Below are 24,730 nucleotides of genomic sequence, written 5' to 3' on the forward strand. Positions count from 1 at the left end.
TAAGTTGGGGTACTATTAATTCAGAAATTTGCTGTAATAAATTTTGAGTATCAAAGTTACCCGCTTGTAGTACCTGACCCTCCATACTCTGTTCCATATCAATAAGTTTTGATTTTTTCTCACGTTGTTTAGGTGGCATTGCTGGCGATTTAACCTTTGCTGAAGTGATAAATCTCTCCATTAAGGGAAAGAAAATTGGGAACTAAAGTGAAACCTATTATTCTGTTTCTTAAAAAACATTAAGCCTAGATACCTAGGTTGTGAAATTTGTCAAAAACAAAACATCCTCACAAAAAAATAAACACGTGTGAACTTAACTATAAAGAAAAACAAGTGAGTAATCTATACTGGAGTGAACAAGTGAGAGAAGAAAAAAAAAAAAAAAAAAAAAAATTCTTTCAAGAAAAACCTATTGTGACTTTATCTTTGTGCTTATGACGCCAAGCAAAATTCAGACTATTCTCGTGTAAGTGCACTTGGGAGAAAAAAGAAAGAGAATAAGGAAGAAAAGTAGAGTAAGGGACATGTGATGCAAACAAAACACTATTGTTAGGGCCTATACAGACCATCGGGCTACTATCTCTAAGTACACTATCTGTTCCTATCAGGAAACAGCAGAACAAATAGCTTTACTTATATGTTGTTATATCACATATTCTGCTGTGTTGTAGCCAATAAACCAACATTCCATCTTAACAATCTTAACAATAAAACAATTTTGTAGCCCCAATACATGTATCTCAGGTGGTTATATACACATAAAGACCAAAAAACAAAAAACAAGAAAAAACAATAGAAAAAAGGAGAATCATATATTAGCTATTAACTGTCCGTATTCTGGACACGTCCATATAACAACTCAGTTATGCACGAGTATAGAGCCCCCTTTTTTTTTTTTTTTTTTTTTTTTTTTCTGGGCAGTCTATTCAAGATTCTCTATCACTTGTAAGTTGCAGCAGGGGAATTTCCTTTCCTTTAATAGCTTGATATGTATATCCCCACTGCCGAGTCTTCCATATAGTCTATTAAGGCTGACCAGTGGCTATGCACCACTGAATACAATACAGATTTGCTGTCATAAAAACAACAGAGCGTGGAAATTTCTTGTATGTCTCTGCTCCAACCCTTTATTTTATTTGCCTCATTTCTTCTTTATCAAGTCCATGACTTATGGCTAGTGACTATCAGCCAGTTACTTCTAAAACCCAAGTCCCGGTTTTAATCACCCAGGTTTTATTGGACTTGTGCCTCCTGACGCAACCTGCTCAGATGTACTCAAAAAAGCTCCAAAATATCTCACACAGCTTTGTCTCCAAAGTTCCCCCTTTTTACTGTATAGTGGGTTTATATAAGAGGATTGGTCTTTAAGCAATACTTATGCCAGGGTTTCTGAGAAATACACCTTATCTTATCTTATCTTTGACCTTTCTGGTGAATGTAGAATTTAAGACAGGCCTTACTTTCTGTGCTTGCTTCAGCCCACTAAATGTCTTAGGTACTTGCACCAGCTATAACCACACACAGGTTACCAAAGTAAAGGTCTATGATTCACTTTTAAAAACGTTCCCAAACAAGCATACAGTGACACAGGTGGTGACAGATATTTTTATCAGATACTTGCGCTTTTCCTCCCAGATTTTCTGGTTCACCGCAGAGATGCTCCTTCTCACTTCACCGGCACCTCCCTATATCCAGCACCAAACGTGACGCCTCACGAGCGATCCCGGCAGGGGGGTGAAACCGGCCTTGTAAGACTGTCTCACTGGTTCCGTGTAACACTCTGCACCTTACTTCGCGGTGTTGCGGTATCTCTCAAGTACCTCTAAGTCCGTTCCCGGACATATTCCTGCGCACAAAAAAAACTGCGTCACCACCCGGCTTGCCTTGGTCACTGAAAGATTTTTTTGCTGCTTGTGGCCGATGCCAGCCGGCCGCTGGTGGCAAATGTGGCTTCCGTGCAAACTCTCTTCAGTCCTTCCCTAGCCGGTATAGTGTTCCACGGCTATAGGGGTACTCTTTGCGGGGTAGATTGGAAAGTTTGCTCTTCTTACTCGAGCTGTAGAGCGCGCGCTCCTGCACCACACTCCTCCCACCGGAAGCCGTCGAAATATTGCGATTTTATTAAAATATTTTTTAAACGTACATTTTGCTTAAAAAAAAAACCCCATTTACCTGTCCAAAACATTGTCTTGTTCCCTTGCAGTTTGCACTACAGAGTGAATAGGCCAGAGAAAAGAGCGCTGCCACCCTGTTACCTTGTTTGTCTCTGCACACCTCTGGATTGCAGCAGCAAACCACGAGGCAAGCAAAATGGCAGTCAATTTCTGTGTTTTGTATGTGTGTAGGGACACTAGTATACTAGCATAGCAGGGCAATAACTTCAGCTTGAGAACGGGTTTCTCTAAATACAGTTTCCAAATAGGAAAGCCTGGTGCACAGAGGTTCAATAAATAAATTAAATATAAATAGTAACAATAATAACAAAAGTGAACCTTACCCTGCACGAACTATTAACAAAATGTATTTTAAAAAATCTAGTGAGAACCCTCTTTCTAGTTGTTTTTGTCACTTCACATAAACATCCATGGTTGTTAGAAAAAAATAAAAAAACATTTTAATATAATATGCACAATTTTTTTTTTTTTTTTCTGCACCAACCCTATAAAGGGGATTGCACTTAGAAGCAAAAAGCAGGAGATATTGTATATCTGATTTGCATATCTTACCCAGAGTTCCCTTGTGCATTGGTAACAATGTATACGGACTACTTCTGGGGAAAAGCACGCAGGGATACTTGCCTAGATTTGCTAATTTTCTATACACTAATTCTATGGCTCTTACTTTTATGAAATGGAGGATTTTAATCTCTTGCTTTTATCTCCACCATAATAAAATAAACTTCTACAAGCAGAAAATCAAACCTATTTTCTCCAACATTGGTGTGTCCGGTCCACGGCGTTATCCTTACTTGTGGGATATTCTCTTCCCCAACAGGAAATGGCAAAGAGTTTCAGCAAAGCTGGTCACATGATCCCTCCTAGGCTCCGCCCACCCCAGTCATTCTCTTTGCCGTTGCACAGGCAACATCTCCACGGAGATGGTTAAGAGTTTTTTGGTGTTTAAATGTAGTTTTTATTCTTCTATCAAGTGTTTGTTATTTTAAAATAGTGCTGGTATGTACTATTTACTCTGAAACAGAAAAGGATGAAGATTTCTGTTTGTAAGAGGAAGATGATTTTAGCAGACAGTAACTAAAATCGATTGCTGTTTCCACATAGGACTGTTGAGATGAAGTAACTTCAGTTGGGGGAAACAGTTAGCAGACTTTTCTGCTTAAGGTATGACTAGCCATATTTCTAACAAGACTGTGTAATGCTGGAAGGCTGTCATTTCCCCTCATGGGGACCGGTAAGCCATTTTCTTAGTCAAAAACAAACAGAATAAAGGGCTTATTATGGGCTAAAAAACTGGTAGACATTTTTATGGGCTAAATCGATTGCTTTATTTGTGCATATTATTCAAATTTAGGCTAACAATTGACATTTATAATCTTGGGGAACGTTTATAAAACGGCAGGCACTGTATTGGACACCTTTTTCAGTCAGGGGGCCTTTCTAGTCATAGACTGAGCCTCATTTTCGCGCCATTAATGCGCAGTTGTTTTTTGAGAGCAGGGCATGCAGATGCATGTGTGAGGATCTAAGAATCTCTGAAAAAGCTTTTAGAAGGCGTCATTTGGTATCGTATTCCCCTCAGGGCTTGTTTGGGTCTTAGCAAAGACTGTATCTGGGACTGTATAGGGGTTAAATTGAAAAACGGCTCCGGTTCCGTTATTTTAAGGGTTAAAGCTCTGAAATTTGGTGTGCAATACTTTTAAGGCTTTAAGACACTGTGGTGAAAATTTGGTAATTTTTGAACAATTCCTTCATACTTTTTCACATATTCAGTAATAAAGTGTTTTCTGTTTGAAATTTAAAGTGACAGTAACGGTTTTATTTTAAAACGTTTTTTGTGCATTGTTGACAAGTTTAAGCCTGTTTAACATGTCTGTACCTTCAAATAAGCTATGTTCTATATGTATGAAAGCCAATGTGTCTCCCCATTTAAATTTATGTGATAATTGTGCCATAGCGTCCAAACAAAGTAAGGACAGTACTGCCACAAATAATGATATTGCCCAAGATGATTCCTCAAATGAGGGGAGTAAACATGATACTACATCATCTCCTACTGTGTCTACACCAGTTTTGCCCATGCAGGAGGCCTCTAGTACATCTAGTGCGCCAATACTTATTACCATGCAACAATTAACGGCTGTAATGGATAACTCCATAGCAAATCTTTTATCCAAAATGCCTACTTATCAGAGAAAGCGCGATTGCTCTGTTTTAAACACTGAAGAGCAAGAGGACGCTGATGATAATTGTTCTGTCATACCCTCACACCAATCTGAAGGGGCCATGAGGGAGGTTTTGTCTGAGGGAGAAATTTCAGATTCAGGAAAAATTTCTCATCAAGCTGAACCTGATGTTGTGACATTTAAATTTAAATTAGAACATCTCCGCGCACTGCTTAAGGAGGTGTTATCTACTCTGGATGATTGTGACAATTTGGTCATTCCAGAGAAATTATGCAAGATGGACAGGTTCCTAGAGGTTCCGGTGCCCCCCGATGCTTTTCCTATACCCAAGCGGGTGGCGGACATAGTAAATAAAGAGTGGGAAAAGCCCGGCATACCTTTTGTTCCTCCCCCTATATTTAAGAAATTATTTCCTATGGTCGACCCCAGAAAGGACTTATGGCAGACAGTCCCCAAGGTCGAGGGGGCAGTTTCTACTCTAAACAAACGCACTACTATTCCTATCAAAGATAGTTGTGCTTTCAAAGATCCTATGGATAAAAAATTGGAAGGTTTGCTTAAAAAGATTTTTGTACAGCAAGGCTACCTTCTACAACCAATTTCATGCATTGTTCCTGTCACTACGGCAGCGTGGTTCTGGTTCGAGGAACTAGAAAAGTCGCTCAGTAGAGAAACTCCATATGAGGAGGTTATGGACAGAGTTCACGCACTTAAATTGGCTAACTCTTTTATTTTAGATGCCGCTTTGCAATTAGCAAAATTAGCGGCGAAAAATTCAGGGTTTGCTATTGTGGCGCGCAGAGCGCTTTGGCTAAAGTCTTGGTCAGCGGATGTGTCATCCAAGACAAAATTACTTAACATTCCTTTCAAAGGTAAAACTTTATTTGGACCTGATTTGAAAGAGATTATTTCAGACATCACTGGGGGAAAGGGCCACGCCCTTCCACAGGATAGGTCTTTTAAGGCTAAAAATAAGCCTAATTTTCGTCCCTTTCGCAGAAATGGACCAGCCTCTAATTCTGCATCCTCTAAGCAAGAGGGTAATGCCTCACAACCCAAACCAGCCTGGAAACCAATGCAAGGCTGGAACAAGGGTAAGCAGGCCAAGAAGCCTGCCACTGCTAACAAGACAGCATGAAGGAGTAGCCCCCGATCCGGGACCGGATCTGGTGGGGGGCAGACTCTCTCTCTCCTTGCTCAGGCTTGGGCAAGAGATGTTCAGGATCCTTGGACGCTAGAAATAGTTTCTCAAGGTTATCTCCTGGAATTCAAGGAACTATCCCCAAGGGGAAGGTTCCACAAGTCTCACTTATCCTCAAACCAAATAAAGAGACAGGCATTCTTACATTGTGTAGAAGACCTGTTAAAGATGGGAGTGATACACCCAGTTCCAATAAAGGAACAAGGAATGGGATTTTATTCCAATCTGTTCGTAGTTCCCAAAAAAGAGGGAACGTTCAGACCAATTTTGGATTTGAAGATCCTAAACAAATTTCTCAGGGTACCATCGTTCAAAATGGAAACTATTCGAACGATTCTACCCACCATCCAGGAAAGTCAATTTATGACTACCGTGGATCTAAAGGATGCGTACCTACATATCCCTATCCACAAGGAACATCATCAGTTCCTAAGGTTCGCTTTTCTGGACAAACATTACCAGTTTGTGGCTCTTCCATTCGGATTAGCCACTGCTCCAAGGATTTTCACAAAGGTGCTAGGGTCCCTTCTAGCGGTTCTAAGACCAAGGGGCATTGCAGTAGTACCTTACTTGGACGACATTCTAATACAAGCGTCGTCCCTGTCAAAGGCAAAGGCTCATACGGACATCGTTCTAGCCTTTCTCACATCTCACGGATGGAAGGTGAACAAAGAAAAGAGTTCTCTGTCCCCGTCAACAAGAGTTCCCTTCTTGGGAACAATAATAGATTCCTTAGAAATGAGGATTTTTCTGACAGAGGTCAGAAAATCAAAACTTCTAAGCTCTTGTCAAGTGCTTCATTCTGTTCCTCATCCTTCCATAGCGCTATGCATGGAAGTAATAGGATTGATGGTTGCAACAATGGACATAGTTCCTTTTGCACTAATTCATCTAAGACCATTACAACTGTGCATGCTCAAACAGTGGAATGGGGATTATACAGACTTGTCTCCAATGATTCAAGTAGATCAAAAGACCAGAGATTCACTCCGTTGGTGGCTGACCCTGGACCATCTGTCCCAGGGAATGAGCTTCCGCAGGCCGGAGTGGGTCATTGTCACGACCGACGCCAGTCTAGTGGGCTGGGGTGCGGTCTGGGAATCCCTGAAAGCTCAGGGTCTATGGTCTCGGGAAGAGTCTCTTCTCCCGATAAACATTCTGGAACTGAGAGCGATATTCAATGCTCTCAGAGCTTGGCCTCAACTAGCAAAGGCCAAATTCATAAGGTTCCAATCAGACAACATGACGACTGTTGCTTATATCAATCATCAAGGGGGAACAAAGAGTTCCCTGGCGATGAAAGAAGTGACCAAAATAATTCAATGGGCGGAGGATCACTCCTGCCACTTGTCTGCGATCCACATCCCAGGAGTAGAAAATTGGGAAGCGGATTTTCTGAGTCGTCAGACATTTCATCCGGGGGAGTGGGAACTCCATCCGGAAATCTTTGCCCAAATAACTCAATTATGGGGCATTCCAGACATGGATCTGATGGCGTCTCGTCAGAACTTCAAGGTTCCTTGCTACGGGTCCAGATCCAGGGATCCCAAGGTGACTCTAGTAGATGCACTAGTAGCTCCTTGGACTTTCAACCTAGCTTACGTATTCCCACCGTTTCCTCTCATTCCCAGGCTGGTAGCCAGGATCAATCAGGAGAGGGCCTCGGTGATCTTGATAGCTCCTGCGTGGCCACGCAAGACTTGGTATGCAGACCTGTTGAATATGTCATCGGCTCCACCATGGAAGCTACCTTTGAGACAGGACCTTCTTGTTCAAGGTCCATTCGAACACCCAAATCTGGTCTCCCTCCAACTGACGGCTTGGAGATTGAACGCTTGATTCTATCAAAGCGTGGGTTTTCAGATTCGGTGATAGATACTCTGGTTCAGGCCAGAAAACCTGTAACTAGAAAAATTTACCATAAAATATGGAAAAAATATATCTGTTGGTGTGAATCCAAAGGATTCCCATGGAATAAGATAAAAATTCCTAAGATTCTCTCCTTTCTTCAAGAAGGTTTGGAGAAAGGATTATCTGCAAGTTCTCTAAAGGGACAGATCTCTGCTTTATCTGTCTTACTACACAAAAGACTGGCAGCTGTGCCAGATGTTCAAGCATTTGTTCAGGCTCTGGTTAGGATCAAGCCTGTTTACAGACCTTTGACTCCTCCCTGGAGTCTAAATCTAGTTCTTTCAGTTCTTCAAGGGGTTCCGTTTGAACCCTTACATTCCATAGATATTAAGTTACTATCTTGGAAAGTTTTGTTTTTGGTTGCAATTTCTTCTGCTAGAAGAGTTTCAGAGTTATCTGCTCTGCTGTGTTCTCCTCCTTATCTGGTGTTTTTAATGCAGATAAGGTGGTTTTGCGTACTAAGCCTGGTTTTCTTCCTAAAGTTGTTTCTAACAAAAATATTAACCAGGAGATAGTTGTACCTTCTTTGTGTCCGAATCCAGTTTCAAAGAAGGAACGTTTGTTACACAATTTGGACGTTGTCCGTGCTCTAAAGTTCTATTTAGAGGCTACTAAAGATTTCAGACAAACATCTTTCTTGTTTGTTGTTTATTCTGGTAAAAGGAGAGGTCAAAAAGCGACTTCTACCTCTCTTTCCTTTTGGCTTAAAAGCATCATCCGATTGGCTTATGAGACTGCCGGACGGCAGCCTCCTGAAAGAATCACAGCTCACTCCACTAGGGCTGTGGTTTCCACATGGGCCTTCAAGAACGAGGCTTCTGTTGACCAGATATGTAAGGCAGCGACTTGGTCTTCACTGCACACTTTTGCCAAATTTTACAAATTTGATACTTTTGCTTCTTCGGAGGCTATTTTTGGGAGAAAGGTTTTGCAAGCTGTGGTTCCTTCCGTTTAGGTGACCTGATTTGCTCCCTCCCTTCATCCGTGTCCTAAAGCTTTGGTATTGGTTCCCACAAGTAAGGATGACGCCGTGGACCGGACACACCAATGTTGGAGAAAACAGAATTTATGCTTACCTGATAAATTACTTTCTCCAACGGTGTGTCCGGTCCACGGCCCGCCCTGGTTTTTTAATCAGGTCTGATGAATTATTTTCTCTAACTACAGTCACCACGGTATCATATGATTTCTCCTATATATATTTCCTCCTGTCCGTCGGTCGAATGACTGGGGTGGGCGGAGCCTAGGAGGGATCATGTGACCAGCTTTGCTGGGACTCTTTGCCATTTCCTGTTGGGGAAGAGAATATCCCACAAGTAAGGATGACGCCGTGGACCGGACACACCGTTGGAGAAAGTAATTTATCAGGTAAGCATAAATTCTGTTTTCTGTTGATGAGTTATTAAACACGAAACAGCTGTCCAGAAGTGTGTTTTTTTGTGTTTGGTTTTTGCTGCACCTACCTCATAAAGGGGATTGCACTTGGAAGCAAAAAGCATGAGATATTGTATATCTAATTTGCATTTCTTACCCAGAAATATTTTAACCCCTTAACAGCTGTTGTTTCTACATAAAGGGGTTAAATAAAGAGCACAGGTCTTGCCAACAACTCAGGGAATGAGGCCTGCAGTAATAGCATGGTCTTTCCACACCTCAGGTCATAAGATGTACAGGGTAAATCCATGTTATTAAGGGGTTAACAGAACACAGTCATATAGAAATGAAAATACACAATATATGCTACTAAAAATCTTTACAGTTGGGTCCATAAGTATTTGACTAGTGACATTTTTTTTATGATTTTGTCTCTGTACGTCATCACAATAGATTTTCAAGAAGTAATTGAACTGCAAATTTCAGCTTTTATTCAAGGAGTTTAACAAATTTATCCCCTTAAGAACCAGAGCACTTTTCCATTTTCTGACCGTTTGGGACCAAGGCTATTTTTGCATTTCTGCTGTATTTGTGTTTAGCTGTAATTTTCCTCTTACTCATTTACTGTACCCACACATATTATATAACGTTTTTCTCGCCATTAAATTGACTTTCTAAAGATACCATTATTTTCATCATATCTTATAATTTACTATAATAAAAAATTTAAAATATGATGAAAATTTTTTTTAAAAAAACATACTTTTTCTAACCTTGACCCCCAAAATATGTTACACATCTACAACTACCAAAAAACACCCATGCTAAATAGTTTCTAAATTTTGTCCTGAGTTTAGAAATACCCAATGTTTACATGTTCTTTGCTTTTTTGCAAGTTATAGGGCAATAAGTACAAGTAGCACTTTGCCATTTCCAAACCATTTTATTTTCAAAATTAGCGATAGTTACATTGTAACACTGATATCTGTCAGGAATCCCTGAATATCCCATGACATGTATATATTTTTTTTATTAGACAACCCAAAGTATTGATCTAGGCCCATTTTGGTATATGTATGCCACCATTTCACTGCCAAATGCGATCAAATAACAAAAATGTTCACTTTTTCACAAAATTTAGGTTTCTCACTGAAATTATTTACAAACAGCTTGTGCAATTATGGCACAAATGGTTGTAAATGCTTCTCTTGGATCCCCTTTGTTCAGAAATAGCAGACATATATGGCTTTGGTGTTGATTTTTGGTAATTAGAAGGCTGCTAAATGCCCACCCCCTGATCCCTCCCAAACCGCTCTCTTTTCTCCCGCACCCCACATTTGTCCCCGCCATCTTAAGTACTGACAGAAAGTCTGCTAGTACTAAAATAAAAGGCTTTTTTTTTTATATATCTTTTCAGCTGTGATGGACCCCCACTTAGTCCCTAACCTCCCCGATCCCCCCCAAATAGCTTTCTAACCCTCCCCCTGCTTCCTATTTGCTGCCATCTTGGGTACTGGCAGACTGCCAGTACCCAGTTTGCCCCCCCAAAAAAGTTTTTTTATTTTTTTTTTATAAAATATAAATTTTTATGTAGTGTAGCTGCTCCCCTCAATACCCTCCTCCCCCTCCCATATCCTTTGATCTTAATTTTTTTTCTCCCTCCTTCCCATTTAGGTACATTGGTTGCTGCGCACCCCCCCCCCCCCCCGCAGGCCCCCCCGCAAGCTCCAAGCACCCAGTTTGCACATACAGGAATCAGATGCCGGGTAGAAATGGGCCGCCCACCCACCAACGATTGGCACCATATCTACCGGTGCAGAGAGGGCCACAGAGTGTCTCTCTCTGCATCGGATGCTTAAAAAGGGTATCGAGGCATCACTGCAATACCCTGAGAGCTGCTAGAAGTGGTCGCAATCGCTTCCAGCACTCAATTAGACCAAGGACGTACCAGGTACGTCCATTGTCATTAACTGACAGTTTTTGCAGGACGTATCTGGTACGTCCTTGGTCGTTATGGGAATATTGTATAAGCCACTAAGAGTTACAGCAATTATTGTATACATGGTCCTAGGCCAGGGGCTCAAAACTAATAGGACTAACATGATCATGAATTAAATTAACATTCTTAATACTTGGTTAAAAATCCTTTGTGGGGAATGACTGCCTGAAGTCTGGAATTCATGGACATCACCAATTTTTTATTTTCCCCCAGTGATGCTTTGACGGGTCTTTATTGCAGCTTTCTTAAGTTGCTGCTTTTCTGTGGGATTCTGTGCCTTCAGTTTAGTCTTCAGCATGTGAGATGTGTTTTCAGTTGGGATGAGGTCAGGTGACTGACTTGGACATTGAAGAATATTCCACTTTTACTTTAAAAAACTGATTGGCTGCTTTCACAGTATGTTTTGGTTCATTGTCCATCTATACTAAGAAGCGCTATCCTATCAGTTTTGCAGCATATGTCTAATCTGAGCAGATAATATAGACCTATACACTTCTGAATTCTTCTTGCTACCTCTGTTTGCAGCCATTTTATCAATAAAGACTAATGACTGAATTCTATTGGCAGCCACGTGCACATGCCACTACACTGCCTCTACCATGGCTCACAGATGTGGTATGTTTCAGATCATGCGCTGTTCCCTTATTCATGCTCGTCTCCCGCTGTTTTTGGATCTTATCAGGAGTTTGCATCTTGTCATAAAATAAACCCTATATATTTACTTTCATGAATTCTTCTCTTACTTTTAGAATAATATGCCTAGCTCCTAGAGAGTGTTCTTGGCTAAATGTTGAGGGGTTATTATTCCCCAAGGAAATAATTTTGAGATCATCAACCTTAGATGTCTTTCGTTGTCATCCAGGCCATTTGCCTAAACTCACCAGTGCGCTCCCTCTTCTAAAATACGTACAGAAAGAGAATGTAATTATTTAGCCGCCTTCTAAATAATGTACCAAACTGCTGATATGGACACCACTACTAATGTTTCTGCTATCTCTCTGATGCGTATTATGGCCTACTTTACTTGCATTGGCAGCTCTTTGTACCTCATACCGAGTTTAAAACAGCTTCCAAATGCAAATTAATTGTTAATTGAATAATGATGGAAACAGAATTGTATTCAATTGGCTAATTACTTTTGGTCCCTTGAAAAGTGTCTCAATTACTAAATCATTCACTCAATTTGGATATAAATACCCTATAACTTTAATATGTTTTAACTTTCTCAATATCCATATAGTTAGTCCTTTAGGGATTTAGTACTTTGAGGGCTATAGCTGTGACAGTTATATTGCATCTGATTTAATTTTTTGGGTTTTTTTCTGCTTGTTTTAGCAAATATAATCACATATCATACTTCAAAGAGAAACATTTTATAGTAATTTGTCTTTTTTTTTTTTATTTATTTTTCTTACTTATGAACGTGTACGAAACAACGTGATATCATGTAAACTCATCTTTTGGGCTCGATTTATCAAGCTACGGTGGACAGGGGCGTACATATGGGCCCCTGTTCACCACAGCTGGCCTCTAGTGGACAGATTCTGCTGGCAGAATTTAACATTGCACGTGAGCGCTATTTTGCGCTCACGTGCAATGCCTGCATGGACAGGAGCTGTCGATCTTCCCGGTTGGACGAGACGGGGGAGAAGTGGCTAGGAAGCAGCGGTCTGATGACCGCTGCTTGATAAATGGTGACTGCAGGTTCTCTTGTGAGAACCTGCAGTTGCAGAGAGGCGAAGGGCTTGATAAATTGAGCCATTTGTGTCATAACAATTTTAGGAGAAATCAATTATGCTAATCCTGTTTACAGCATAATTGTTTTTAACTGTTTAGTCTTAATTTTTTCATTCATGATTCAGATAAAACATGCAATTGTAAACAAGTTTTCAGTGTAATTCTAGTATCAGGAGCAGGGAACTAGCTGCTGATTGGTGGCTGCACATATATGTCTATTGTCATTGGCTTACTAATATTTTAAGCTAGCTCCCAGTAGTGCATTGCTGCAAATTCAAGAAAGGATAGCAAGAGAATGAAGCAAATTTGCGAACAGAAGTAAATTGGAAAGTTGTTTGACAACATATGCTCTATCTGAATCATAAAAGAATAATGTTAGGTTTCATATCCCTTTAATATTACATACCAATAGTCAAAAGTAGTGAAGTTTTATATATATATATATATATATATATATATATATATATATATATAACATTATTTTTTTTGCCTGAAAGATTCTTAGTGTACAAATTTATTTTGCATAACAAGGTAGCATTCCAAAATGTTTAGTGCATAAGAGCCATCTTGACCACTATTACTAAATTAGATTTGATGTATTTATTTATTTTTTAAATGTAACTGACTTCAGATAACCTCTTAAGTGATATAAATGAGATATGAATGTTTGGTGGTTTAATTTATAAAAAAAAAATTAATAGATGGTTCTTCCATTCAGAAACTTTTCACAAATAATTTACTGCCATTTTTTATCTTTGAATATTCATTTTTAATGCATCCTCTTGAATTTTCTTACTTCCCTGTTTTAATCTTTTCTCCGTTGTAATTTACCCGTATAATCACTTAATAAAAATTTTTAAAAAAATTTGCCTGTATTATTTATAATTCCTCTCTTTCTTTTTTAATTTCTACAAATATATACATTGTTTTTAATTTATTTGTCGTGCCCCCATTTTTTTCGGTTTCATTACTGCCATTATCTGCATGTCTTTTTCAGACATTTTATCATCAATAATTAAATATGGTGTGAAATTGCCTTATCCAGACACACAAGAAGCTACCCAAGACTCACGGACAACTGCTGAGTCCGAAAATTCGATAGTGCAGGTTCCAACGCCAAAGCCAAGAATCATGTCATTAAAAAAAGTTAGCCAGCCACCATATGACTCGAGCACTTCTTTAAAAGAGCATTCCATTAATAGCACAGGGAGACCAAAAGGTATATTAAAACGCTGGTCAAGTTCAAGCTCAACAGACTCTGAAACTGTGAGGATATCTCAGGGAGTTGACTCAAATAGAATTATCTTCCCTGGTTCCCCTATTCTTGAATATGAGACAAATTTGTCTAAAGATGGTATTGATCAATCATTAGAAATCACAAATGAACAATCCAAACAAGTAAGGTTTGCAGCAAATATTATGGAAAAGCCACCTTCTCCTATTCTGGAGTCCTTCAGCGGCAGAGAAATCGGAGAATTTAGAATATTAGAACCAGTAATACACCAAAACGAATGGGAAGATCCTGGAATAGCCTCATCTGATGATTCCACACAGTTGGAACATTCTTCCTTTCCAAATTCCGCTGATTTCAGTGAGGACAGGTCTGAAGAAGTCCATAGCCATTCTACAAATGTACAGAAAACCTCAAATGTCCATCCTAATTTGAACGTGGAAAACGTGATTGGCACTGCCAGCCCAAAAGGAGGTAGAACGAATAACACGGAAAGATTGTTAGAAGGACAAACCAATGTGATAAGCTTTACCTCTCATACCAACAACTCTGGTAAGGGTTCAAGTAAAAATATAGAGTGACACAATTCAATATTTACCCTACCCTACCTTATTTGTATATATTTTGTACTTTTGTAATTTTTTTAGTAGCATCCAGTTGCAAGAAGCAATACATGCACTAGTGAAATAGCTGATGGGGAGGTTATTATGTTGTAACAGGTTTTCTGGGGTTTTTCTTTTTTTGTTTGTTTTTAATTTCTTTAAGAATTAAAGGGATAGTAAAGTCCAAATTAAACTTTCATGATTCAGAAAGGGCATGTAATTTTAAACAACTTTATAATTTACTGTTATCATCAAATTTGCTTTGTTCTGTTGGTACTCTTAGTTGAAAGCTAAACCTAGGTAGGCTTATATGCTACTTTCTAAGCCCTTAAAAGCCGCCTCTTATCTGAATGCATTTGACAGGTTTTCACAGCTAGAGGGCATTCGTTCATGTGTTTCATATAAATAACATTATGCTCATGCACGTGGAGTTATTTATGAGTCAGCACTAATTGCCTGAAAAGCAAGTCTGTCAAAAGATCTGAGATAAGGAGGCAGTCTACAGAAGCTTAGATACAAGGTAATTACAGAGGAAAAAATGTATTTCTAGAACAGTGTTAGTTTTGCAAAACTGGGGAATGATAAATAAAGGGATTATCTTTTTAAACAATTACATTTTTGGTGTTTACTATGCCTTTAAGGGTTTACAGTGTTTGACTGAGCTTAGTTCCATTGCTAGGCAAATATGTTTACTGTTCTGATGTTTTTAGGTTAAAAAATCCAATATATTATTGAATTATAAAATTTTTTATTAATATTAACCTTTTTTGGAATCTTATCTTATTGTAAAACATATGTTACACAAAAGGTTGAATATTCTGTATTTTTTCAAGGAAAAAAAAAGTACAACTTTTTTTTTTTAGCAGCAAACTCTTAAGCAGATGATTTATGAATATCAATTTACAGTGTTTTTAATACTCATTATTGATGGTAGCTATTAAAAATGTATTTTATATAATTAATTTTACGGAATATGCTTTTAAAGGTACACTGAACCCAAATTTTTTCTTTTGTGATTCAGATAGAGCATGCAATTTTAAGCAACTTTCTAATTTACTCCTATTAGCAATGTGTCTTCGTTCTCTTGCTATCTTTATTTGAAAAAGAAGGCATCAAAGCTATTTTTTGTTCAGTACACTGGACAGCACTTGTTTATTGGTGGGTGAATGTATCCACCAATCAGCAAGAACAACCCAGGTTGTTCACCAAAAATGGGCCGGCATCTAAACTTACATTCTTGCATTTCAAATAAAGATACCAAGAGAATAAAGAAAATGTTATAATAGGAGTAAATTAGAAAGTTGCTTAAAATTGCATGCTTTATCTGAATCACGAAATAAAAAAATGTGGATTTAGTGTCCCTTTAAGTATTTCAGTAGATTTTTGTATTCAAAAATTATTTTTTTTCCTGCATTATTTGTTGTAAATGGTTCAATTACTCATTTTGTATGGTTTTTAAATTACGTTTTTCATTGTGCACTTTTGTAATGTATTCAGCTCCTTCCCATGTGAAAATTCAGTATACGCTCCTTAGCGAGACACCCTGTTTTCAGTGTTAACGTGACTATGGAAATAGAAGTACTGGTGAGCATTCTTAAATAATCTCACCAACCCAGAGACCTTAAAATCATTGGGCCCATAGAGAGAGCAATCGAAAATGAACAATTTTATACCTCTCTGTCACTAAACCTTATTTTATCTAAATATTCTTGTTTACGTGTTTTTTTTTGTAACCAGAACTTAAGAACAGAAATGTTAAGTATGGGTAGGGATACAAATTTAAACAAAATCATATATTTTAAATGAGAAAATAAAGGTGAAGGAGTTATTTGTAAACAATTTAATACACTCTAGTAGGTAAAATGGATAACTGGGAACACATTAAAGGGGATAAAATACTAAAGTGCATTGTCCCTTTAAATGCAGGAAAGACCTCTTTACAAGACACACTGTTCTCAAGTTAAAAACTGCATTTAGAGAATTCCACCGGGGCTTCTTAGTACTGGTGGGATTTCTTAGTGAATCGCACAAGCCCAGGGACCTTAAGGTAGCCAGGTCCTAGTAGTCTTCGGCAGAAATGAGATAAGGAGCTGTAAAATAATGTAGTTATTCCTAACAAAATGACAGTGGCCTTATCAACTCTAGTAAAAGTACCAACTGTCACTTCCAAATAAGGTAAATGGAGGTCAGAGATTGGCTATTGAAAAACAGTGGCAGCAAAAAAGGTGATAAGGCAGTCAACAATAAAATACATGCCTAGTATGTTTATTTATTACAAGACTGCAGACAAATGTAATTACAAGGTGTTTTATGGCCATTTAAAATAAGTAAAATATTTAATTGCAATATACATTATTTAGTTTGCCAGCTTTTGCTGTAAATTCCTCTGAAATGTGTATTTTTTCCATTAATTCTAGACAAGCTGTGGTGCCTCCATCATACTTAAAGGTTCAGATAGGGCATGCAATTTTAAACAATTTTTCCAATTGACTTTTATCATCAACTTTGCTTTGTTCTTTTGGTATTCTTTGTTGAAAGCTAAACCCAAGTAGGCCCATATGCTAATTTCTAACCATTGAAGTAAGCCTCTTATCTCAGTGCATTTTGAATTTTTTTCCCAGCTAGACAGCGCTAGTTCATGTTTGAGATATATATATCTCATATATATATATATATATATATATATATATATATATATATATATTGTGTTCACTCCTGTGTAGTTATTTATGAGTCAGCACTGTGTGGCTAAAATGCAAGTCTGTCAAAAGAACTGAAATAAGGGGGCAGTTTGCAGAGGCTTAGATACAAGGTAATAACAGGTAAAAAAAAAGTATTAATATAACAGTGTTGGTTAAGCAAAACTGGGGAATGGGTAATAATAAAGGGATTATCTATCCTTTTTCAACAATACAAATTCTGGAGTAGACTGTCCCATTAAGTAAGGTGAAATATATTTGACCTTGTTACTTTCAACACAGAGATTGCTTAGCTCAGTGCAAAAGCTTCTTTATAACTAGATTCATCCAGGCTTCCAAGTGGTTTATCCCTGAACTGCTTTTTATTTGCAAAACCTTGTGCTACAAAAATGATTGTGTTAAATAATTTTATGATTTTAAAACATTTATTTTTACAGTGCTGCTCTTAATTGATGATTTATTCTATATATTTTTTTTTTTTATCCTTTCATGATTCCAATAGGGCATGCAATTTTAAACAACTTTCCAATTTACTTTTATCATCAAATTTGCTTTGCTCTCTTGGTATTCTTTGTGGAAAGCTAAACCTAGGTATGCTCATAGGCTGATTTCTAAGTCGTTGAACTGCCTCTTATCATTTTGTGAGTTTTTGACAAACAGCACTAGTTCATGTGTCTAAGATAACGTGCTCACTCCCATGGATTTATTTAGGAGTCAGCACTGATTGGCTACAATTCATGTCAGTCAAACGAACAGACACACACACACACACACACATATATATATATATATATATATATATATATATTTGAATGGTAAACAGATTGTTGAGGGAAACATTAATTTTACCAGTCAAATCTCTAAAGGAGGTAAAAAGTAATAGCACTGAGAATCAAGAAATTGTGGTCACGAATAGTAGAAACACAAATATATACTTATTGTTGTACTGTACAATAAATAGTTTCTAGGATACCCATTTTTTCATGCAGAACATTTGAAATGTTCTACACTCAAAATGCATAATGTCCCTTTACATTGGAAAAAAACATATATAGTTTAGAGGAGATGATGGAGAATGGTATATGGTAAGATAGGTTGAAATTATAAGGTATTCAGTAAATGATGCGAAAAGTAATGATAAACACAATGTCATTAGATATAGTAAAGCATTAGAATAATGATGTTATAATACATTTTGAGCCATTATAGAAAGGTTTAATTATGTTTAATCATAATAGTAATTCCACCAACTGGGTAGATCAAATAGAAACATTTGATGGTATCTTTGAGTCAATAGTAAATTTAAGATTCTTATTTAACTGTTTAAAAACAAAACAGGCCGAGGAGCCAGTGCATAGACTGCACCTTGCACCTGTGCAGGTATCTCTCCCATGCAGACACACCTTGGCGGTAATTCGTGCCTGGAACCCTCATGCTGGAGGGACTTACTGCAGCTGGCCTAAGCCATCAGCCCAGCTATCCTCCACAGCGTATACACTGATCATACGCTTTTACAGAACTCTACCGGAGAACCTAACATTGTTCCTGTTCAGCACTCTATCTAATCTCACTGGAAGTGAGGACAATATCTAAAAAGACTGAAACAGCTGAAAATTCATCTCCCCCTCCACCGGGCTGGAGCGAGAGGGCATAAAAACAACAAGGAGCTATTGAGTATATCTGAGAAGCCTGAGCAGTTTCTTTTGAGCAGAAGACTGACGACTACCCCCCGCAAAACTTAACGATCTCCGATTAAGAACCAGCGCTGCCGTGACCGCCTCCACCCACCGATGATGCATGTGGAGAGCTGATAGAGTCCTCCTCCTGGTTTGGGGGCCACGGAACCGGCTTCTCACTTCCCGCCGGAACTACGCGGATGAGCTCAGCAGGCGGATGAGCACCGGAGCTAGGTGAATCAGCCGGGACATCCATCACAGAGCTACTCCCGCGACTGTGAAACGACATCTGCAGATTATTTGCAGGCGGTGTACGGAGGCAAGAACCTAGGAGTTTGAAAGACACTGTGCTGTGAATCACCCTGGCTGAGATCCCGCAGCAACCTCAATCCGAATACAAGCAGGGGTAAGAAGGCATAAACTGCTCTGTCTATGCTCATATCATTAGCTCAGGCTCTCTCTTTAAAAATAACACAACGCTCCCTTTATTAGGACTGTATTCTAAATGGGACTTTGCTGACTTAGTTCTCCTCTCTATACTGGAACCTCCTTGTATTTATTTATTTTCGGCCGGTGGCTGCATCAAGTGTTAACTACAGGCTGTCCCTGATTGGAAAATCTTTACTCTGAAACTGATTTCTTTTTTTATTTTTTTTTTATTTTTATATATATCATTTACACAAAGAACTGCTGGAATTATCTGAAGGGGACTTATATTGATGGTGTACAAAATGTGGGCCAACCTTGAACTAAAATAGATGTTCAGTCATACAAACAGTTATCATAACTCATTCTATGTGATATAATGAAGTAACTGATTTATTTATTCTTTTTCTTAGGGCCTATTAACCCAAAAGATAAATATAGACCTATATGTTAATTGTGTCTTAGGAATTGTTGTATTTTGAAATTAAGCTATGTGATGGTTCAGTGCCTGGGGAAAGAAAAGAAAAGAAAAAGAAAGATAAATAAAAAAGATTACAGCCTATAATTTACAGATAACACCGATATCACCCTGAAAGCATACTACTGTATGATCTTAATTCTTAACTCTTATTCAAGGGTAAGATACAGTATTTTGAAACAACTAAACTCTGACATTCTCTGCTAAAGCATTCTGCCCCAGATATCTGAAATATGTTGTAATTTAACTCATAATTAAGAGGACGTATCTGTGTCCCTATGTTATTGCTGCTAGTCAAGAAGGTATTAAAATATCTCTATACCTGTTCTGTTATATCCACTACATCTAACCCAAAGTGGATTTACAAATGCATTCTATCATTATATATCTATTCCCTTGAGTACTGCTTACATAGGGATTTCTTGGTTTGATTTGTATATGAAAAATGCTAAGAACTTGGCTACAATATAAGTAAGGGGTGAGCTGGAACCTACACCTTAGAATTGGTTGTAACTTTTTTAATTAAAAGGGTGTTTCTGTGTCCCTATACTATTGTTGCTAGTTAGGAAAGCATTGGAGTATCTTTTCACCTGTTTGGATATATCCACTATATTTGACTTGGAGGGGATTCGCAGGTGCACCCTGTTATTAATTGTCTACTCCTTTAAGTACGTTTGATCTGTATATGGAAACTGCTAAGAAATTAGCCACAACATAAGCAAGGGGTTAGCTGGAACCTATATTTTAGATAAGCCCCTTTTAAAGTAAAATTTTTTGGGCCCTCTGGCTGGTGTGGGGACTCTCCTACATAGGAATCTACACCCCACTAAACTAAGGATTTTTTCTTTTTCTCTCTTTTTCCTCCCCTCCCTCACTTCCCCCACCCCTCCTATCCTCACATTCTCACCCCCCCCCCTCACTCTCACTTCCTCACCCTTCCCCTCACGGAATTTATTGAACACTTATTTTCTTTTCTTTTTCTGAATACGGCACAAGTGGATCACTACTTAGGCTAATTGCACAATATATGGATAGATTTCTTCACAGTCACTCCTGGACTCCCCCACCAGCCATGGCAGCAAAACCAAGAGAGAAAAGGAATAAAAACACTATAGAGACAGCTGTCGAGACACAGTTAACTCCTGTTAATATTCCATTTACTAATGAAACCTTCAACATGCAGGCCCTAGTATCAAATATTGCGGAAGCCCTAAACCCTAAATTTGATGCCCTTAGGGCAGAGATTAAACAAGAGATCTCATTGTTGTCCCAAGAATTGAGACGTTTTACCAGTAGAATTAACGAAGTAGAACAAAGGGTGTCTGATCTTGAGGACCTTACTATCATCCATAGTACAAGCATAGAATCTACTGTAGCTACCTTGTCCAAAATGCAAAGCAAAATCGAAGATATAGAAAACAGGGCCAGAAGAAATAATATCCGCATTATTGGGGTACCTGAAGCAAAACAACCTGAGAATCTAAATTCATTTATCTCAGATACCCTAGTACAGCTACTTAAAATTCCTCCCAGTTATCCTCAAATAGTGGTAGAAAGGGTTCATAGAATAGGGAAGCAACAGGTTGACAACAGAGGTAACACTAGACCCAGGCCAGTAATAGCCAAACTACTTAACTTTAATGACAAGGTGACCCTTCTCCAACACTTTCGCAAGAACCAGCCTATAATGTTTAAAGAGAGCAAGATTCTCCTATTCCAGGACTACTCAGTAGAAACATCACTTAAGAGGAGAAATCTAGCCCCAATCTGCTCCAAATTTATCCAGCAGGGGTACCAGGCTCTAATTAACTACCCTGCTAAACTTAAGGTTTTTGTTAAGGGAGAAGTCTTTATGTTTGAAAATGCGCAAGACGCAGAAAAATTATTGAGTCAGTTAAATATCAGTGAGTAAACTGAGTGGGTACTAAGGATTCATTGTCCCTGGTCATTATTTTATTTTTATTTATTTTTTTAGTGAAGAATGGAAAGGAAAATAGTTGAGAATAATAAAGATTTGGATAAGAAAGGGGAACATTGTTCTCTTTTTTTTTTTTTTTTTTTTTTTGTTTTGTTTTGTTTTGTTCGGTTTGTTTATCCCCTCCCCCTCGCCTCCCACACCAATCTCACTTACCTACCCATTGAAATAAATGGTCAATTTTAAAATAGTATCCTGGAACGTAGGAGGTATTACCACCCCTATAAAGAGGAAATTAATTATTACCCAATTAAGGAAACTGAATACGGATATAGCTTTCCTCCAGGAAACGCATCTCAATCTAGAGGAAGTTTCGAAACTAAAGACATCATGGGTTAAGGAGATATTTGCTTCGCCGGGACAGGGGAGAAAGAGAGGGGTAGCCATTTTAGTGGGGAAAAGGATTAATGTAGAAATACTGTATGTTGGGGTGGATCCGGAGGGGAGATCAGTGATTGTAAAAATAAAGATTAGTAATCGTGTGTTCACACTGTGTAACGTATATGCGCCTAATACTCTCGACCCAGAATTTTGGAACCAATTGCAGACTGATATACTCTCTAAAATGGAAGGTAACCTTATTCTTGCAGGAGACTTTAATATGGCTCCACAGTGCCCACTTGATAGGCTGAGACAAAATACAAAACAAAAAAAGCATAAAAAAGATAATTTGGAAGCTAAACTACTCACGAAGCTGATGCAAAATCTGGGCATTAGGGACATATGGAGGATGCAAAATCCTGATGTTAGAGAGTATACCTGCTTATCCAAAGCTCATAAAACGTTATCAAGAATCGACCTCTTTCTGATTGATGAAAGATTGTGTACATATGAGATTAAAACAAAAATACTTCCTATATGTTTGTCTGATCATGGGCTGATCATCCTAGACCTCCAGGATAAGCAGCATAAATTTAAGTCAAATCGCTTTTTTTTCCCTTCCTACCTAGCGTCCGATATGAAATTTAAGAATTGGCTCAGAGTTAAGTTCAATGAGTATGCCCTCCGCAATTCAGAATATAGAGACCGTCCTGTCATATTCTGGGAGGCAGCAAAGGCTGTGTTGAGAGGCGAAATTATAGCCTATCTGGCTATACTAAATAGAAAAATGCAACAAAGAGAAAAGGAATTAACAAATGCAATAACAAATGCATACAATCGATTCCTCCTTGACCAAAACTCAGTTAATTGGGATAAATATAATAGTGCAAAAATCAATAATGATGCTTTCTTACTATATAGAGAAACCCAGAAAGAATTAAAATTACAATCTAAATTATACAAATATGGTAATAAATCGGGGAAATTATTAGCTAAATTGGTTAAAAGCGAAAAAAAAACCCCGTTAATTGAGAAACTAGTTTTAGGTGAGAATGAAATACTTAAACACGAGGAAATTGCGGAAGAATTGAAAAAATACTATCAAGAATTGTATTCTTCTAGACCCTCTGACTTGGCTCAAGCGGAAGATTTCTGGAGTAAAATCCCAGTTCCTAAAATTTCTAGTGATATATCTGAAACTCTTAAAGCTCAAATCACAGAGGAAGAAATTAAGAAAACTATCTCTGACCTTGCCCTTAACAAAACCTCTGGGCCGGATGGGCTGCCTAATGAATTTTTTAAAATTTTATCCCCAGAAATATCAGTACACCTCTGTAAACTATACAACTCCATGTACATAGATGGAGAAGAGAGTAAGCGCTAAAAAGCTTAAAAGGCTAGTAAAAAGTACATTTTAATACATATAAAAATTTACAAATGGCAATCAGACACATGGATCCATGTCTGACTTAACAAAAAAATATATAATAAACAAATCTAAAAATATCTAAAAATATCCAGTGGAGTAAAGCATGTGACGCTGACTTAGTGAGCCAGTGATGAGGAGTTAGAAGGACATGTACATTCAATAATATAAACAACCTAAGTGAGTGATTGAGTGCACACAATAGCTGTCAACAAAGAAAAATAGCATTCACAAAAAAGAAAAATAGCATTCACAAAAAATAGTGTTCACAAAAATTGGCGTACATAAAAAATGTTCAAATGTTCAACCGGTTATATGTAAGTGAATCCAGTAGTGTTTCCTCCAAAGTGACATGTAGAAATATAACGTGAAGTCAATAATAGTAGAATGTAAACGTTGAGTGGGTCAAATTATTGTGGTTCAGCTGCTAAATTAAAAAATTGTAAATCCGTGAGGTGTATAAAAATAAAAATAAAAAGTGAAAAAATCCACGTGGAAAACTTGAATTCAAATGATAAACAAAGGTCAAAAATCAAAAGACAAAAATCAAAAGACAAAAATATCAAAAGACAAAAATAGAAAATCAGTGATAATATTAAAAAGCACTAAAGATCTAGTGAAAACAAATCCTTAATTCAGATGTTAAAAATCCTTGGTAAGATCCATAACAAACAAATGCATCGATAAAATACCTAAAAGGGAACAAAGGAGAAACAAATAGTGCAACCACTATTTGTTTCTCCTTTGTTCCCTTTTAGGTATTTTATCGATGCATTTGTTTGTTATGGATCTTACCAAGGATTTTTAACATCTGAATTAAGGATTTGTTTTCACTAGATCTTTAGTGCTTTTTAATATTATCACTGATTTTCTATTTTTGTCTTTTGATATTTTTGTCTTTTGATTTTTGACCTTTGTTTATCATTTGAATTCAAGTTTTCCACGTGGATTTTTTCACTTTTTATTTTTATTTTTATACACCTCACGGATTTACAATTTTTTAATTTAGCAGCTGAACCACAATAATTTGACCCACTCAACGTTTACATTCTACTATTATTGACTTCACGTTATATTTCTACACGTCACTTTGGAGGAAACACTACTGGATTCACTTACATATAACCGGTTGAACATTTGAACATTTTTTATGTACGCCAATTTTAGTGAACACTATTTTTTGTGAATGCTATTTTTCTTTTTTGTGAATGCTATTTTTCTTTGTTGACAGCTATTGTGTGCACTCAATCACTCACTTAGGTTGTTTATATTATTGAATGTACATGTCCTTCTAACTCCTCATCACTGGCTCAC

The 24,730-nt window shown here is 37.7% G+C and overlaps 1 protein-coding gene across 9 annotated transcripts in view; it reads left to right on the forward strand.

The window, feature by feature from the left end:
* Positions 1–24,730, forward strand: part of SYTL2 (synaptotagmin like 2) — a 260,784-nt gene that overhangs the window by 178,064 nt on the left and 57,990 nt on the right. For 7 of the 9 annotated variants that reach the window (XM_053708648.1, XM_053708653.1, XM_053708651.1 and 4 more), the window contains exon 7: positions 13,580–14,365. The exons of the other annotated variants lie outside the window; for them this stretch is intronic. In XM_053708648.1, the coding sequence (XP_053564623.1) occupies positions 13,580–14,365 (786 nt within the window). The remainder of the gene's footprint in view (positions 1–13,579; positions 14,366–24,730) is intronic. 9 annotated transcript variants of the gene reach the window in all.

The sequence above is a fragment of the Bombina bombina genome, chromosome 3 (genome assembly GCF_027579735.1).
Source record: "Bombina bombina isolate aBomBom1 chromosome 3, aBomBom1.pri, whole genome shotgun sequence".
Taxonomy (NCBI): Eukaryota; Metazoa; Chordata; class Amphibia; order Anura; family Bombinatoridae; genus Bombina; species Bombina bombina.